The sequence below is a fragment of the Scophthalmus maximus genome, chromosome 18, assembly GCF_022379125.1.
Source record: "Scophthalmus maximus strain ysfricsl-2021 chromosome 18, ASM2237912v1, whole genome shotgun sequence".
NCBI classification, from domain to species: domain Eukaryota; kingdom Metazoa; phylum Chordata; class Actinopteri; order Pleuronectiformes; family Scophthalmidae; genus Scophthalmus; species Scophthalmus maximus.
The window spans coordinates 8,916,913-8,936,183 of NC_061532.1; the positions used below are offsets into that span (position 1 = coordinate 8,916,913).

Here is a 19,271-nt window from a genome sequence, read left to right on the forward strand (position 1 = left end):
TGAGACGAAGTCAAATTGTCCAATCAGGGCAGAGGAAGACCCACCCCCAGATTGAGCTCTTCTTTTCTTCTGTGAAATATTGATCACACAGCTGCCTCTTAATAAAGATTTGTCCACTGTGCATAGACTCGGTTATGATATTTGCATACAAACAAGATCAGACCAGCAGACGTAGTAATTCATAAGCACATGTTTATTTACAGGCTGTTTCAGTGGTCATTTTCAAGGCAGTAATAATTGAAGAAAAAAAAGAAATTCACAGTTAACAAGATGATGCAAGGCAGGGAGTGATAGACTGGGTAAAAAAAAATGACACATGGTTTGCTGTTATCACTCCACAGCTTTTCACAAGGGAAACATCTGTGCAGTTCGACTTTGTGCAGATATGATCCTCCACAGGCAGAATCAGATTAGACTTGTACAGCCAGTTTTTCTATACCTGGCTTAATTCACCCTCTGCCAACTTACTGTGTGTATATTATTATTATTATTACACAGCCAAAAGTCTGATCAAATGCCAAAGGTATTAAGGTATTGGACCCAATATGTTAAAAGTATAATTTCATAAGGCCATTTATACAGTGAGAAATTGATTTATTTAAAATGATCACGTAAGAGTCCATCATATCTTTAGCATGGTTGCATATTTGGTACAAAAGGTGTAAGGCAATTGACTTGATCTATTCCATGTGAGCTTGCAGACAGGCTAAAAAATGTGTTTATTCACATTTGAAAACCGCTGTTGTGAGGAGGGGATTTATACATTAACACACTCAAACACCCAGTTCAAACAGTTCAGCAATATTAATGTGCCATAAAAACAATGATGTCGTCATTGCGTGTCTTGGTTACCTGATGGTGACAGAGATTTATCACGAAAAACCCGTAAGTGGAGGCTTTTGACCAGTTTGTGCTGGTTCATGCTACGATCATAAAGGTACATTCTGTTCATTCTGTTAACAGTGAAGTGCTTCACTATTTATGACCATTTGTTTACTTTTTAGGGCCTTTACCAAAAAAATATAGATAAAAGCCAATACTGTCAAAGATGGTCAACAATAGATTTGATAGAATTTTTATGATTGCCACGAACTAAATTAATCCAGCTTATTAAAGCAGGCACCACACACCATGATTATAGGTAATAAATCACAGTTCACAAATGAAATACTTAGTAGAATATAACATAATAAGAATCACTATATTGTGACTTAAGTGCTGAGACAAATTAGAAGAAACAACTAATTTCCACCAGTGTTCAACAGTGGTCTGTATTCTCATAAAGAAGGTTTTCTTTCAACCGCACAACTGTGTTGTACTTCAGGTTAGTGGTACCTGGGGTGCAACATTCCAGTAAGCATCATGGAGTGAACGTAGTTTGTTTTTGCATGCACAAATTTTCCTCTATTTTCATCTGTGGATTCTGGTTATCCAAAGAACTGGAAATAAACATATTACCACGCATTTTAACAAATTGGGTTTAGTTAAGTTCTGAAGTTGCCAATGCTAAATGTTTGCATTTTGCGGTCGATACCAGGGCCAAAGAAATGTGTAAAGCCATGTTACAGCGCCCATGTTAAAAAACGTATGAGTGGTCAGAGAACCAGGAAACATCTCACATGGAGAAATCCAGCACCCAGCGGGGTTTGATAGTAGCAACAGGTTCATCGCTGCACAGCTTTGATGACCCACTCTGCTGAGGGGTTCAGATGGAACAGGTCTTTCATGTAGGTCTCCCCATCCAGACACCTCTCCTCTTAGAGGGGTGAAAAGACAGACAGAAATATTTAACAGATGGACGAGATGTACTGTCGTACCTACAATGGTGGATTACTATGGTGGAAATATTTCTTTTCACCTTTTGGTCAATTGGCCCACTAGCTGGGTTATCAGCAGAGAAAGAAAATTGTGATTAAGTATTTTTATTAGGAACAGGTCTTACTGATGTTTCCACCAATCTCGTATAGATACAGCTCTTCTTGTTTCACTGCCACCGGACTGGGAGGACAAATAGAAAAGACAACAGCAGTAAGAGAAAGAGTTGTGGAGACATGAGGAGAGCATTAGGCTTTGACATGGTTAAAATACTGTAAATACTGTATGTTTATTTGTGTGGGAATGTCCAAAGTGCTGTATGTACTGCACACACATTACCTATCCTGGCTGAGGAAGCGTGTTAGTACATCAGCAGCCTGCAGCTCTTCGGTGAGATGAACTGCCATTGAGACTTTACTGAACTGGGGAGCTTGGACTCGAATAAATCCCTGTGAGCTTTCCTGGTTGTAAACAGACAAAGAGAGAGAGAGAGAGAGAGTCATACAGTCAGTCACACATCACGCCGTAAACAAAAATAGGGACATCATCCAAAACACTGTCCTCATCAACACACAAACACTCACATGAGACAGAGACTCGAAAATGCATTGTTTCTACTGGTGTCCCCGACTAATGTCAGTGCCGGCAACTGAGAGACAAAGCTGATTATCAGCTTTTACAATATTGCCAATAAGACTTTTTGTATTGTAAGTATGAAATACTGCAAATCACTTCACATATTTACGGATTATAAAATGCCCACATGTTACACTACAAAAAAAAAGCTTAAATTATGGCAACACTTTAATAGCACCAGGAGGTGTCACTATTAAGTCTACTATAAGTTGGCAATGGATGCCATTTGAATTACAATATTTAAATTGTTATTTATTATGTTGTCTATGTATAAACCAGGCTCAACAATCAATGGTTTTGCAAACCAATGTAAGCGAAATGTGTGGCAGGTTTTGGGTTGTTTAATAAACAAAATCGACTGTGAAATTGATTTAGGAATTACACTGATTGAGGAGTGTAATTCTATTAATATGATTATTTTATAAAAAGGGTCTTACCTCAGGCACAGCTTTATCAGACGGTTTCTCTGTGGTGATCTTCTTTAGCAGCTTTCTTACAGCTCTCTCTTTATTTTGTTTTCGCTGACTTTCCATGTTGTGCTGTCGGACCTGGGTCACAATGAACTTGGGGATCTGGAGACAAGATGCACACATGGGAGTGAGATTTTAAACCCTCAGTACAAGGCGGTACCATCATTCATACTCCATAAAAATATAAACCTCCAGTTTTTTTTTACCAACCATGGATACACTAAGAAATATTAGTGTCTATTAATTTAAATGATATAAAAGTTGACACTAACACAGATTTACAGTTTGTTTATACGCGTGTTTTGAACGGTGGAGTACACCAAGCCAGAGCGCTTTTTTTTATCCTTACCGTCCAAAGAAGATTCTGGTATCTAATCAGCAGGCGGACAATGTTGGCTGTGCTGGTTGCCATGGAGAACTCCTGTTGTTCCGTGACCTTGGAGCGAAAGCCTTTGAACATGAAGATGTTGGGTGCCATGACAACGGAGACATTGTTGAGCGTCATTTTATTCTTGGCCTGGTGGTCAATCACACGCTGGAAGAACTCCACCAATGCCTGTGGGGAAGGAAGAAGAAAAGAAATTCAGAAAGGGAAATAGTGACGAATCATAAGGGAATTATTCCTATGTTATTTTTCTATCTATATGTTTGAAAGTGTGAATGTGCACCTACCTTCAAAGTATCCCGATTGTGCTCAGGTAACAAAAGCACCAGCAGGTTCAAAGCCTGCAGCTGTTGCTTCTTTGTGGGGAGCTCTGTAAAACACACACACGCACAGAGAGAAATGCTTAATATGCACTTTTTTTCCCATGTCATTGTCTCATGATGTGGCTGTAAAGCTCTTGTGATGGAGCAAAATACTTCATGAACAGATGGTGTACACACTGTTGACAGCAATAAATGCGCTGAGGTACTCCACGGTCAGTAATGGATGGGGCAGCTCCCTGATGAACAGCTTCAGAAGGCTCGCGGCATCATGCTGTTTCAACTGTTGCCATGGAAACATCCCATCGTAGAAGGAGGACTCAAGCTCCTGGCACAGTGACTGAAAGCAGGACGTAGGGAAATACACACAGGAGGGTGTGTCAAGCAAGATCAAGTCAGGTCACTAAACAGTAATGACAGACAGGAAGTAGAGGAACTTAGTCACATAAACCTAATTTGACAGTGAGTCTGTGGTGGTGACAATCAAATACTTTAACCAACCTTGATTCTAGTGGCCGCTCCAGGGATCCGTAGAAGCCCTTCTGTGTTTAATCCTTCTTCCTCGATGTGAGAGATAAGCTAGAGATACGATTTAAATTAGACATCAAAAGGAAGGTGTGACGACTACAAACGAAGTTGGCCGTCAAGGTAGTGATCACGGTACAGTGACATTCACTTTAGATTCAGTTGTACTGTTTGTAGTGCAAAATCTGTGGGATCCATATGTAAAATGCAGTACGACGCAGTGATACATGTGCTTATGTTTGATTGTTAACTATCATCATTGCTGTTGAATGCTGTTTCAGACAGACAAGGTGAGCGGCTGCTGCTCACCCTCTGCATTATGATTGGCACTTTGGTCCCAGGAGCGCGCCTCTGGTCCTGATCCAGTAAAGTGGCGAGGGGAACACCGAACAGACCACTTTCTGCAAACACACACACAAGAATGTTCAGTACAACATTGAACTTGACTACTGTACTGTATACATGCTAACCTGGACAATAGCTTTTTAAATTGAGTCTAGAAAATTTGAATGACATATGAACCTGTTGTTTGTGTAAATGCTCTTAGTTTGTCATTCTCACTTTTTTAGGGTCTGTGTGTTTCTGTCACTGTGCATGTCTGTGTGAGTTTTTTTTTCCTGTGTGTAATAAAAGGGCATGTTTACCCTGTTGTTTAGCCTTCAGGCATCCCAGGCGCAGTGCCAGGATTTCAATTTTGGATGGGCCCTAGTCATTTCTGGCTGGGACTTTTAATTACAAAACACTGTAACTAGGGTGTATTGCTCAAATTGTGGGAAAATGAAACATTATAGGCCAATCCGATCTGTCACGACGGTACATCCATTAATTTATTGTAGAACACGGACATTTTAATTCCATTTAAGGAAAAGCCGCCTTGTTTTGAGGATCTGGCTGGATTATTCTTCATTTATAAATTGATTTCAGGGGGAGAGAGAGAGAAGGGTGGGTAAGATAGATTGACTTTTAATTAGATAGAGCGGTGTGTAAGCTTCTGGCTCATCAAAATCAAAAATCTAAGTTAAGGAAATATCTTTTACCAGTCATTTAGGATGGGCCAGTTGTACAAGTGGCCCATTAGGGATGTGTGTGTGTGTGTGTGTGTGTGTGTGTGTGTGTGTGTGTGTGTGTCAGTTTACCTTTACTCTTAACTTTGACAGCTTTGTGAGCCTTGAGGTCTATCCCAGCAGTGTCAAACAGAGCAGTCATCTCCACAAGCACCAGTCTACGAACCTAGAACAATTAAAACAAGGAGATATGGAGACAGAAACAGAGCTATTATAATAACTGCATATGGAAACAACTAAACAAACTCACCTCTTACAGGAAAGCTTTGCCTCGCAAAAGGCTTATCATAAAATAAACGTACCTGTACACACAGATAATAATATCATGTCCTAACACGTTTACCTCACTCACCTTTTTCATATCCAGAGGAGACAGATCTCCTATTCTTGTTTGACCTGTTTTATCTCGGAGCAGCTTAAAATTCTAGAGAAGAAAAAAAAACAAAGAGCAATGGACAGAAGGGCGTCAATGACTGTGGAAGATAGTTTGGATGAAACACTGAGCCAAATGAATATTTGACTTAATTGACTCTTATAGTGAATGATTAATGTGGACAGCGTAATACTTAATTGAATGAGTTGTAGGAGAAATGACAATGAACCGTTTTGGAAAACAAAAAATGGTCGAAGTAATCTGTTATTGCAGGTTCAACCACCAGATGTCACTATAGACCAGTTCTTAAACTGCTGCTTCCTGCTGAAATCCAACACATGCTGTCCTCCTTTGTAAACTCAAATAAACTCTAACGGTGATGTTTTACTATGACTAACAACCTAACGATGCCTATCATATTCTATTGCATGTCGTCTATCTCGTTCTTCTTTTTACATTCTGTTTTTATTACACTTAAAGGCTAAATTGTTGGAAAAAACAACACCATAAAAGATGTAAATACTTAGGTAAAAACAAATACTCCGGTTGTTAAACAGAAAGACAAACACTATTTCCATAAGTAATCAGATCATATTTCCTTCATTCTATGCCTCACGCTAAAAAAACATTCCTATGTGGTGAGGTTCTTAAAAATGTCTATTGTCAGATCTCGTCGTCTCTGGTGTCTCTGATAATCATTGACCCACAATAATCAATAAGTCATCAGTACAAGCTTCAGTGTAACTTCACACTACAAAATGCTCATAACAAAAGGAGAGTGATTCAAAGTGGCTTTGTATAAGCATATATAACTATAGTGGCTTTGTATAAGAATATATAACAATAATGGCTTTGTGTAAGCATGTACAGTATAACAATGTACAAAATCTGTGCATCCTGTTTGTCACTGCACAGGTGAAGACTGGTTATTCCACAAGTCGTGCCACTCCGTGTATCAGGAAAGAAAAGTAAGGCTGAGGAAGGTGTGTGTGTGTGTGTGTGTGTGTGTGTGTGTGTGTGTGTGTGTGTGTGTGTGTAAAGGTATGTGGCTCACTGGTAGTTTGTCGTCAGGTGAGTTGGGGCCGGTGGTGACCTTTAATCTCTGATGGTTGTCCCTGTAACTGAGCGCTTGCTCTGAAAACGCCACTTCAAGGTTCAGTTCTGTCTCCGTTTCTGTTGAGACACACACACACACACACGCACGCACGGAAATAAAACATAGGACCACACAAGTAGCCTATTACAAGTGTGTTTGTGTAGGTAAGGTCCAGCTGTTTATACACAAGACTGTCAATTAAGTGTATTTTCATTTATTTAATCCCGGTGTGTTGTAGTCACTATGGCAGAAAGAGCGTCATGCTGCCTTTTATGTTCTTTTAAATACACTACTGTATGATTGAATGTGAACGAACCCAACATTTTAGACTGTATTATACAATATAAAAAAAAACTCCCTCTAATGTTGTGTAGTCCTGAAATAAAAGCAAAAGAAAAGAAATCTAAGCATTGTATTGTTGAAGCATATAATTACAATAAAGCACATCTTCTAAACACCCGGTGAACATTTGCAAGCTAAAAATGATATGCTGTTATGTTTTATTGTTGTGAATATGGTAACAATACAGTTTTGTGAACATTGTATTGTTTTCAATTATTTTCTATTCTCAACTAGGTTTCGGAGTTGCTAAGCAGACGTTTATTTGGACGTCAGTTAGTCATTTTCCATACTGAATCATACCGTGTGTGTGCGTGTGTGTGTTTGAGTGTGTGTGTGTGTGTGTGTGTATGTGTGTGTATGTGTGTGTGTGTGTGTGTGTGCGCGAGTGCATTGCACATACCAGCTGAAGTGACTTCTTTTTGTCCATTCTCACTTCCTTTTTCAAACTTACTTGGCTCCTCATCCTGCAGCACACAGCACAACACACAGACACACGAGTGTACGGCACACAGTGTAATATTCAACCAGTCATGGATTCACAGTGAGTCCTCACCCCGGTACATTTTGTTTTCAAGTTACATATTATCTTCTCTGTTAATTAGTGGACAAACTTATTAAAGAAAACTAAAAATTGAGACTGGTTGAAAACAGTTTTTCTGCTGACTGAAGTAGTTTGGACTGGCAGTTGTTCGACAAATACTACTGAAACAATCAAACACAGTTCATATATTTTACATTTTCTGAATACACCTAGTCAACCCAGTAAAATGTTTTGAATGGGCTTAATTCTTATTAATTTCAGAAATAAAATGAGGTAACAAACAAGTTGCTTACCAGGTGTTGACCACTGCCAGACTGGAGAAGCAACAATAAAAACAAAGTAGGCAAAGTTGTAACCACTTCCTTTAAAAGAATAACGACATGTGAAGTGTGTGTGTTGTGATGGGATTTTCAATTCATGCTATCAAAGAGGGAAATGTTCATGGGGGAAAACGGCCTCAATGCAGCATCATTTTTGATGTTTTGTTTTGTTTTTGTTGAATATGTCACTTATTCAACAGGGTTTCATGTCTTTCATAATCATAATTCAACTCTGTCATGGTGGTACAATTTAATTAGTGTGTCCATGTGCATCTTCTAACCTTTTCAGGCGGTCTGAATATATCCCTGACATCGGGAACGTGTTGTCGGTTGCGTCGCCGGAGCAACGTCTGCTGTACTGTTGTCACGCGGCGTTCTACGGCCGCCGCCTGAGTTCTGGTCAGTGTGGACAGGAACACCGCGCTGTCTTCTTCCTGTCAATCGATCAAAATCGCACATGAGCGAGCTGATATAGGGTGAACCTATCTGAACTGTACATCTTTTTTTCAGTCCTATTGCTGATACAACAGGTTTATAATCATGAGAAACAATCTGAGCTGAGACTGACTGATAAACTATGACCTGGAATCGAGTCTCACTAATTCAAAAGGGAGAGATGATCAAAACCTGATCCTGGTCAGCTGCCAGTGTATCATCAAACAGTCGTGTTAGCCCCGCCTCTGCAAGCCAGGCCTCCTCTTGCTCTCCCTCTGAATGAGAAAATCAAAGGGGAAAAAAATTCAAAAGGAATTTTTCAGTTTGTTGCCTAAAATGATAGATCGCTTACATCGTTTTCCCATGCAAGTCACTTATACAGTTCTACAGGTACAGGAAAGGGAACCACAGACGTAGCTGGATACGAACATTGTACAGGAAGAGTGTGTTTTCTCCGGCGAACAATAGTCTTCATAAACAGGCTGAAACTCTTGAGACTCTGAAATACACACGAGGAACAATTCCATTGTGCCTCAAAGCAACACAACACCAGTCTGCACAAGCCTGAGCTTCTTCTTCTTTCTTTTTTTAATAAACAGCAGGCATGTACGTGTCACATCTGAGTTGTTTTTGTGTCTTTAAGAGTCTCAAAGTTCTGGTAAACCTGCAAAATGATACGGGAAAAGATAAAAAGACAACAATAAAAAGATGTTAAATAACTACAAAGATAAACGAATTGACCACGAAGCAAGTGACCACAGATGAGCAAAAATTGTTAGAAAGAGATACAAAAAGACCATAAACAGATGCAAAACTACCACAAAGAGACACAGAACAAGTAGTAGTAGAGTGACATCTCTGAGTTGTTTTTGAGTTTTCAAAGAGTCGCAGAGCTCTAGTTCACCTGTACAATGTTAACAATGACCCACCCTCACAATCCATCTGCAGAATCATGAATACAATGACTGGGACTCTGCACTGTGCACCAGCAGATGCAGGAATAGGGGTTAGTTTATCTCCCCGTCAGTTCTGTCCATGGTCGCACGCGGTGTATCCTACCCTCAGGAATTTTGTGCTGCTCCTCCTCTTGAACTTCCCCCTCTCCTCCACCTTCTCCCCGCCCTGCTTCCCCCACCGAGCGAGTGATATTCTCCACCTCCTTCCAATAGTCGTCCATCTCCAGCTCATCCAGAGATTCCTGCAAGACATGCAGACAAAGACGGAACTGTCTCTAATTTGCAATTTCAAATTTTCAATTTGCATTTTTCTTTTCTATTTTTGAACATTGTTGTTTGCTGATTGGTTAAAAATGAATTATTTTAAGTGAAATATATGATGAGCACCAGTTGCTCAGACACACAAACACACACACACACACACTGTTTACGTAAAACCCCCTAAAGTTTAAACAGACCTTGGAGCATGTCTCTCCCGCTCACCCCGCTTTTCCAAAAATGGCAATTAACAAGCGAACACACATTCTCTGGAAAATCCCCAGAGAGAACCAAAACACATTTACTGTAACTCCAGATCGCTAAAAACATGAGCGATGAGGGCCGACGTATGTATGCCTGCCAACTGAACCCTCTGTAAAAATCTAAAAGGTCATGATTTTAGAGGTTTATGGCCGACATTCGTGTCCAGAGTCAGTGCAACAGCAGAAAAGGATGTTGCCTGTGAATCTCACGGGACACAACAATATCTTGCTTAACATTAGAAACCCACAAACACATCACTCCATTTGCAGCCTCTCCTACCTGAGAGTTACAGCGCTGGCACGCGGGTCGCGGCCTGGACCTGGAGTTGGGACTGTGCCTGGGGCTGGAGTGAGGCTTCGGGCTGGACGAGGGCTGGGCCCTGGAGCAGGGCGCAGAGCTCGGATTGGGGAGCGGCGGCGGGTCGGTGCTGCTGCTGCTGCTGCTGCTGCTGCTGCTGCTGCTGCTTTTGGCAACATTGGTGGCTGTCTGTCTGTCTCCGTGTTGCGTGTTCTGGTTCTGCTGCACGCTGTAGTGGCCTGTTCTGCGGCTGCACGAGAGACAGAGACAGATAAGAGACGAGTCAGAGAAATAGAAGGATACGTGATCATTCCTCGCAAACACGTGTCACAACTTGCAATGAATGCCCCCGCATCTTTTCTGATCTTGACTTTTTTTTCCCCAAGTCACTCGCTAAACTGTTCGCCGTGGACTTTGCACCTTGGTGTTTGGCATTTACATTATGACAGATATCTCATAACAACACGTAACATAAAAAATATTCCGGGCTTGGAAATGTTGGATTGCCAAAGAACTGACTGTGTTTGTTGTGCTTTATATAAAAAAGCTGTGTATGCACTGCAGTGACGTCTCAAAAAATAGTTTTCGTCTTTTTGTTTAATTGGATGTCAGCTCTGAGGGTGGCATGGTGGTGCAGCGGTCGGCGCTGTTGCCCTCACATTCCAGCGTGGCTCAAATGACTGCGTCTGATTCTGATCCTTCACGACACAGGGGTGGTCAGTGAGTCAGACAGACTGAAGTCGGCCAAAGAGTCGAACTAAAGACGAGCCAGCAGCGCGTTGAATTCCCAGCCAGGCGACTAATGAGGAGAACACCAGGAGGGACTAAGAATAGCAGCTGTCGCACAGCTTGGACTTCACTTTACTGACCCGACACAGTCAGCTCCTCTCAGACTACAGCGCACCGGCCTGACTGAGACAGAAGGAACCATCAGAGCTCACTGTGAGGGGGATCTCATACAGGTTGTCTAACAAATGACTGTAATTGTGTTGATATATCTATTTTTGACAGTTTAAAGATAAATAAATAAGACATTTGATCAAACATGAATAAATAAGCCTGATTTTCCCCCCCCTCTTCTTTCACCCTCAATCCGTCACCAGTTCAGAACTGGGAACCCAGCAACAGGGAGTCGCTCTGGATGTGTGGACAGACTTTTACTGCAAAAGTGGTCTTTATGTGGCTTTGCATTTGCCTACATCAACATGTGGAGCTGCCTGAGTGCGTGTGTGTGTGTGTGTTGCACTTCTGAATGGAACAACAGATCATGCAAAACAGCAGATACTGTAAGCTCAGACCAGCCATCACGCAAGCCATCGGGAAAATGCAGTATGAATCATGGAATTTTATAGTGATTGATTGACTGTGTTATTTTTTTATGTGTTGCGTGTTTATGTAATTTTATTCACAGGATGTGGATTTGATTTAGAGATGATTGCAGGTAATGCGGCAGGTCTCGAATCTAGCTTTGCGGGTGCAAATTGCACCTTTGCAACACTCTACACCAAGTACCGTGGTGTCATTTCTTCCTACTTATCGGACGACATACACAATAAAAATATTGTATCTGCAGTAAGCCGATCTATCAACCTGGCTGATTTAGTTGAGTCTAGTCCTTGTACAAATTATAAAGTGCAAATTGAAAAAAATATACTAGGTGGCTGTAGACCCAAGCGAGTAGGTGTTTGATATTGGGTCTCTTATCTTTCTTTAGTTTAGCTGATGCCCAACTGAATGACTCCTTTGTTGTGACAGGAAGTCACACAGTACTTTGTGATCTCCTCTACTCCTGCGCTGTCTCTCTTTCTTTCTCCCCCCTCTCTAATCCACAGTTATAATGGGCTGAGCAAATTCAGCTTACACCACTGGCTGATGGTTTAGCTGCCGACGGCAGATCTGTCATCAACGTGTCCCATCCCAATACAAGCTGAAAGGCTGATGTCAACAGTGTGGTCTCTCATCCTTCTGCTTATGAATCACCAGTTCAAAACACACCCAGCCAAACACACACTGTATATTTGTCAGTGCGGCTGTTGAAAAGGTTGAGCCCTGACACAGATACGAATGCAACTGAAATGAAAGAAGCCTCTGCAAAAAATAGAGAACTGTCAGTAATACTGTAAGGAATAATGTTAATGACATTAGGTAAATCAGCCAAAACCTGAGGAACACCAGCATGGTCAAGATCAAGATATGAAGCACTATGTCAACAGGTCCAGTTCATTATTTAATATGGACAGATATGTCACATAGGGTGTTTGGAGGCACTGTAGTCTGATATTTAAAAACACTATACAGACTGATCTAGTGTGATGTTTAAGGGGAAGATGTGTAAAACTTAAATGTCAGAAGCTGTAGACACAATACTACTTTTTTTTGTGGGAATAAATCAGTACTATAAATGGAGTGGATTTTGAAAACAACGTATTGCATAGATATGGCAACTGGACATAGGCGTAAGGCACAAATAATGATGGTTCCAATATTTGACATGAAACAGATCTAACGTCTATGAAATGCAGTAAAGGAATCAAACAGCCTGTGATATGAATTTTGAAGTCAAGAGAACAGCATGGAGTTGATGTGCTCTGTTCATTAATTTGGAATTATGAGCGTGTGCGTATTAGCCTGAGGGTCCATGCTGAGGCAAAGCCACATACCACAGCAGACTTCCTGCCACAGACACACACACACATGCACACACGCACATGCAAACTCCACTGGTAAAGATAGATAAACTTTCATCTGGTTTTAACAAAGAGCATTGGGTATTTCCCAAACAATTGACCTCCTCCTCTCCTTCCTTCCACCAAGCTCCTTTCTTTCCAGCTCCTCTTCCTCCACTTGTCATCCCCTTCCTCTCCTCCTACACCTCGCCTGGGACTTTTGTCGTCTCCTTTACCTTTTCTGCTTGGTGCTTCGTATTCCCTGCCCAGCCGTCTTGCCGCATTTTTTTCCCAAATGTTCCTCCTCATCTCCTCTCTTCTTCCCTCCTCTCTGGCCTTGCACTGAGAGATAATCGAAGCACTGTGAGATAAAACATGCAGAAACATGCCGCCTGACTCCTCTCTGTCCCACTTTCTTCCCAAGCAGGTCGTTCTACTGACTCATGCACGTTGATCTGGACCCCTCGCGGACTGAAATATTCCCCTCTGTGAAGAAATGGCACAAAAGTCCTTGTTTTCTGACATACTTGGGAAGAAGAGCTATGAATGGTGTAAACCATAAATCAGAGATTAGCAATCACTCAGGTGTAATCTTTGCACCTTCCATGGTATGTCGGTCTTTGTTGACCGTTCCAGGTGATTTGCCGATTTGTGAAAAGCAAAAGTGCTGAGATGTTTCTGGAGTTGGGGGTATCCCCGATATGTGAAAGTCAAGACCACAACACACACACACACACACACACACACACACACACACACACACACACACACACACACACACACACACACACACACACACACACACACACACACACACACACACACACACACACACACACACACACACACACACACACACACACGCACGCCACTATAATGCAAACAAAGTTTTACACACAATGGTACACATGACACGCAATTCTCCATTTCACGCACAGGTGGGCTGCCCCATGTGAGTAAAACAAACGCATTCTCTCTCTGGCACACTTTCATACATACATGTGCAAATGACCTTTAAAGGAGAAACACTGCTGCAGCTGTGTGAGCGACAGTTCTGCCCTTTTTACCTTTCATCCACACACCCTTCATCAGCTTGTTAGAGCCGCCGACAAAGATGAAGCGTGTGGAATAGTGTGTGTGTGTGTGTGTGTATGTGTGTGTAAAAGTAAATGTGAGGTGCAAAAGGGGATTGAAGTAAACAGTATCAGCAAAGAGCGAATTCTGCACCAACAAGTAGAATATGAGTCAATATGTGCGGGGAAGTGACTATTTGAAACCACACGAGTATTTCACTGAGCTCCTAATTCCACTGACTGTCCAAAGCAGAAAAACAGCCGTAAAAACTCCAATGTGGTCAAATAACCTCGGGTTTCTATCACTCTCCTTCTCCAACTGCTTCTGTCCTCAACGGGATTGTTTTTCTCCCGCCAGGTCGAGTTGATTTGCTTTCAACCGGCTGTTCCGCCGTCTGCCATTTCCATCACCGGGGATAGATGCCGGCAGCACGCTATTCTCTTCTTTGTTTTGGTCACGCAATGGGTGACGCAGTTCCTCTGTTGTGGCGTTAATTGAGTCGTCCTTTTCCCGCCAAAAAAGCGCGTCCCGGTGGCCAAGAGAATAGCGCGGTGAAAGCAAGGCTTCAGGGGACCAATACGGTCTATCTTTCTATTAACAAACAATCGCAAACAATTTTTTAACATCACAGTGACAATGTTTAAGCCAAACGTTGTTTATCGCTGAATACAATGAATCGTGTGTGTGTGTGTGTGTGTGTGTGTCATTCCCATTCACATCAACAGGTGCCCGCTGTCCTCCGTGAAGACAGAGGCTGCCTGTTCCCCCTCGGACACAGTCGCTGGTCTCAGCGGTGACCCACGGGCTGATTAGATCATCTGCCCATATGATCCCGAGTGTCACTCCGCTGCACAGCCATGAGGACTTATCACAGCAGCCCATGCTTGTCTGGTGGGTGTCCTGTAACCCTCCTACTCCAAACAGCTCCCCTTCCTTTCTCCACATGTCATTTCCTGTGCAGCATGGTATTTTCTGCCGACTGGCTGTTGCATCACACGCTAAATTTATTAGAACCATGTGTGTTTGTGAGTCCACTGGGCACAAGTGCTACAATACAGTGGAACAACACGACAGAAGCACAAAGCTCTTTGGCTAAAACCTGAACCTCCTTTCATCGGAATTACCCCAAAAAACACAACAACATCCGCGTGAAAGACTCCCAGCAGACACGTAACCTAAGGCTCCTTAGGTCAGATGTCAGCGGCTGGTAAAAGGCCAGCAGCTCTGTCTGTCTGTCTGTCTGTCTGTCTCCCATTTACTAAACAGGGGAAACAATGACCACAAAAACTAAGCCCCCAAGTCAACTTGGACAGGACACACACACACACACACTCTGCTGTTGGAAGTGAGACAAAAGGCAGGCTGTAATGTGATGCTGCTTTCTTCCCCCCCCAGTTAGCTGGAGAAGCCATCTGGAACACACACATGTATACATATACTGTACACACACACACACACACGTTCCGGAGCAGGTGTGTCCATCTGAATACCAGCTGGACTAGGTTGTTTACTCTAACCACATCACATTTGTTGACAGCTTGTTTACTGACCTGTTCTCACACACACACACACACACACACACACACACACACACACACACACACACACACACACACACACACACACACACACACACACACACACACACACACACACACACACACACACACACACACACACACACACACACACACACACACACACACACACACACCTCGGTGGCCTGGATGAACAAACGAGTTATAAATAAAAAGAGTCTAACTGTCCAGTTGTTTCCATATGCATCGTTTCCTCTACGACAGCCTCTCGTGACTTATAGCACCCAACTCAAAATTAGTCCTTTCCTCCTTGTTCAACGGTGAGAACATGGTTGTCACGCCACGGAGACAAGAAGCTGTAAACAAAAGCATTGATCTTCCGGAATCTCCCAGTTTGGAATCAGTAAAGAACATCCATCTATCCATCTCCTCCAGTAGATGGTGGGTCAGACTGTTCTCTCCACCAACACTTTGTCCGTTTTTCTTTCATTTGTACCCACCTATACATGATGTTGCTTAAAAAAATGAACTGATTATAACCAAATAACAGCTATATAATGATCAATTATTCTGCTAATCAATTACTCATTTACAATTGTATTAGTGGAGCAAAAGTGCCACATTGTTTGCTTTATTTTTATAAACTTGAGCATCTTTGGGTTTTGAGTGATTGGTAACACAGAACAAGACACTTGAAGACGAGCGCTGAGAACTTGTGACGGACAGTTGACATTGTTTTGTGACGTTTTAATAAACTTAAATAAATGATGACGGTTTAATCTCAATGAAAATAATGGAAACTGCTTTGAGTGACATCCATGTCCATCAAACTCCTTTTAACTTAGTAATCTGCAGCTACACTTTACACCGTGCTGTACCGATCATTTTCAATACTGATTATTGTGTTGATTATTGTCACAACTGATTCACGGCTTGATTGGTAACATGTTGTAAAACGGTGGAGATGAACCATAACAATTCCTCACAGCCTGAGGTGACGTCTTGAAATTGCTTGTTTTGACTGACAGTGGGAAAAAAGTAACAAATCCTCGCTTTTCGAGAGCCTGACACAAGTCATCGATTGTCAACTTTTGATCCATTCAACTCATCTTCAACAACTGAAAAATATTCTCAACATAAACCAGAGTCCAACAAAATCCTGCCATAATGCTGATTCACGTGGCCCAGTCTCGGGGAAGTAATATCTTTAGACCCACTGTACTGTGGTACTCTATCTCACAGTTGTGAGTTGAGAGACTGGCAACCAATCTGTGCTGTGCTAACAAAGTCAAGGTGAACCTGCTGATCTGCTGATTAGGAATGTGCTCAAGGAAAAAAACACCTAACCCAGGGCCTTGGGGAGGAGCTGGCCCTGAAGAAAAAAAAAAAAAACTGAAAATATGAAGAAAAGAAAAAAACACCTCCCAGTGAGCAACTATTACCAACTATAGATCAACTCCTCTGCACATTGAACACCATCTCTACATTGCTCTGAAGTTCACAATGAGGAAAGGAAACAACCAGTGACCTTTGCCCCCTCCTCCCTCCTTCCCTCCCTCGGTCACTTTTCAGCCACTACTGCTCTCGATTCAAAGTGGTGTATTGTCATGTCACACACTCACACACTCACTCACACACACACACACACACACACACACACACACACACCTGGGCCCGGTGCAGGACTCGGGGTCCAGGGCTGGCGGACAACCGGGAGCGCACAGTCCAGTTTTCGGCAACAGTTCCGCGTTGCTGTGGTAACCCGTTAAAACCACTCCCTGGGTCTGCTGCTGCTGCCGACTCATGTTTCTCCTCCTCTTCCTCTTCTTCTTCTTCCTCCTGCTTCACTCAGAGCTGACATCCACACACTGTCTGTCTGTCTGTCTGTCTGTCTGCAGACCATCTGTCTGTCTGCGCGTCTCTATCCGTGCGCGCGTTCCATCGCTGCGCTGTTGTGTTGCCGACTCATTCTAACACCAGACTCTCCTCCTTCTTTCCCTCCGTCACCCTGTTGTTCGCTCCCTCCTTCCCTCCGCCGCTCGTCAGTGTGTGAGCAGCGGGACGGGACAGGGGGCTGGGTCGCAGGTTCAACACAGCCCGGGGATTGGCTGGAACCAAAGGGGGCAAAGTTTCCTGGCTCAACGCGCCCCCTGCTGGCCCGAGTGTGTGATAACTCTCCAGCCAGGTGTCTCCATTAATTATTAACAAATGACATAATTTGCTGTATATCATGAGGTTCACACTCGGCTCATGGGCTGCTGCTGCTATGCAGTGGTTTAATAGCCACTCTATAAAGAGGATATTTAGTGGTGCCATAACTTCACTGTCATTACAGAGCAAAGTAATATACAGCTCTGAAGTTCAAACTACAGTATGTAAAATTTTAAAGAACGTATTCACAGAAATTAAATATACTGTCCATAATTTTTTGTTCATATATGTATAATCACCTGCACACAAAGAAACAATGTTTTTTCGTCAACTTTGAATTTGTTTTTGTTGTTGTTTTTATTTTAAATATAGTTACATTAGAGGGGACCCTAATGTAGGAGGTCAGACAAATATCACCACCCCGACTTCCGTGGTCCGAGCTCCGAGGTATAATGGGACGCAGCATTAAATATGGTTGCAGAAAACGGTCCAGAGTACATTGCATTTGTGTTGAATTTCCAGCTGTAATTAGCGGTGCGCCACCATGAAGTGTCCCCTGTCGGGTGCTCGGTTGGTTGCAGTTTGCAACTTTACCACCAGACGCCGCAGGAGAAGTACAAAAATTGCACACTGGGGCTTTAAGAGTGCAGACATCCAATTTTAAAGATGGCTGACTGTGGTCACATTCACTATCAGGTGAAACATGCAGGAATGTCAGCCCTGTTAAAACACACAAATCTTATCGCTACATAGCCGTCATTATCTCATTACTATTATTATTATTATTGATAACATCATTGCATTTATAATTGTCAGTATTATTTCTCTTCTCTTCTCTCCCCCTCTTTCTGCCCCCCTCTCCTGTCTCCCACATTTTCTCCTCACCCCAACCGGTCAAGACAGATGTTCCGCCCACCACTGAGTCCGGTTCTGCCAGAGATTTCTTCCTGTTAAAAGGGAGTTTTTTCTCCTCCACAGACGCCAAATGCTGCTCATTGTGGGATTTGTTGTGTTTTCCCTGTAATATTGTAATATTGACCTCACTATGTAAAGTGCTGTGAGACAATGTATGTTGTGATTTGGTGCTATACAAATAAAAAGTGAATTGTATTAAATAGCCAAAAGTTGGTTGATCAATTCTGGAAGCACTTTCTCAAGCATTACCTTCCAGGAGTCCAGGCCTGCCAGAAATGGCGGACGAAGGCAGTGGACCACATGAACATATTGTCATGATCGTCGACAACCAGGTGCCACGCGCCCTCTGGCCCGTAGGAAAGGTCACTCGAGTCTCCCCTGGAGACGACAACTGTCTACCGATAACCTCTATGCCCCACTCTGTTAAGTGTTTCTATTTAGCAGGACGTGTATGCGGAGAGTTGTCTTCTGTCCATCTATATGATGTGTAATTCTTGATAATTATTAACTGAAATGATTGATGTTGCAATGATCAAAGGATCAAAAGGCGCACACGCACTCCTGGGATCCGTGATCTCATCGCATTTAACAGGCGAGACACTGAGTTACTTTGGAAATACAAAACCGGACCGAGACCAGCAACCGGAAAGACAAGCACAATTTCTGAGAAACCACATAGTCACTTAAAGGAATAATAAAGGAGCTCTTCATCACAACAGGGACTGGTTATTGGAACCATTCTCTGTAAAGGCAAACCCAGAGTTGTTCTCCGACAGCGATTCAAACTATCCAACGAGCTCACAGCTCGCGCACTATTCTTCACCACCTTC

At 42.6% G+C, this 19,271-nt stretch overlaps 1 protein-coding gene across 3 annotated transcripts; it reads right to left on the reverse strand.

The window, feature by feature from the left end:
• Window positions 1-175: 175 nt before the first annotated feature.
• On the reverse strand, window positions 176-18,868 carry arhgap18 (Rho GTPase activating protein 18). Of its 3 annotated transcripts, none has more exons than XM_035618164.2 (19): window positions 18,691-18,868; window positions 10,080-10,347; window positions 9,382-9,520; window positions 8,515-8,597; window positions 8,169-8,321; window positions 7,861-7,881; window positions 7,427-7,490; window positions 6,643-6,761; window positions 5,568-5,639; window positions 5,288-5,381; window positions 4,461-4,552; window positions 4,128-4,205; window positions 3,807-3,966; window positions 3,594-3,676; window positions 3,271-3,477; window positions 2,889-3,023; window positions 2,155-2,276; window positions 1,943-1,998; window positions 176-1,756 (listed from the first exon to the last, which is right to left on the reverse strand). In XM_035618164.2, exons 1-19 carry the CDS (start codon window positions 18,747-18,749, stop codon window positions 1,665-1,667), a joined length of 2,097 nt encoding a protein of 698 aa, XP_035474057.2. In that variant the 5' UTR covers window positions 18,750-18,868; the 3' UTR covers window positions 176-1,664. The 3 variants fall into 3 exon arrangements, with proteins under 3 accessions (XP_035474057.2, XP_035474055.2, XP_035474056.2); XM_035618162.2 differs by lacking the exon at window positions 18,691-18,868 and adding an exon at window positions 17,044-17,430; XM_035618163.2 differs by lacking the exons at window positions 7,861-7,881; window positions 18,691-18,868 and adding an exon at window positions 17,044-17,431.
• Window positions 18,869-19,271: the final 403 nt, after the last annotated feature.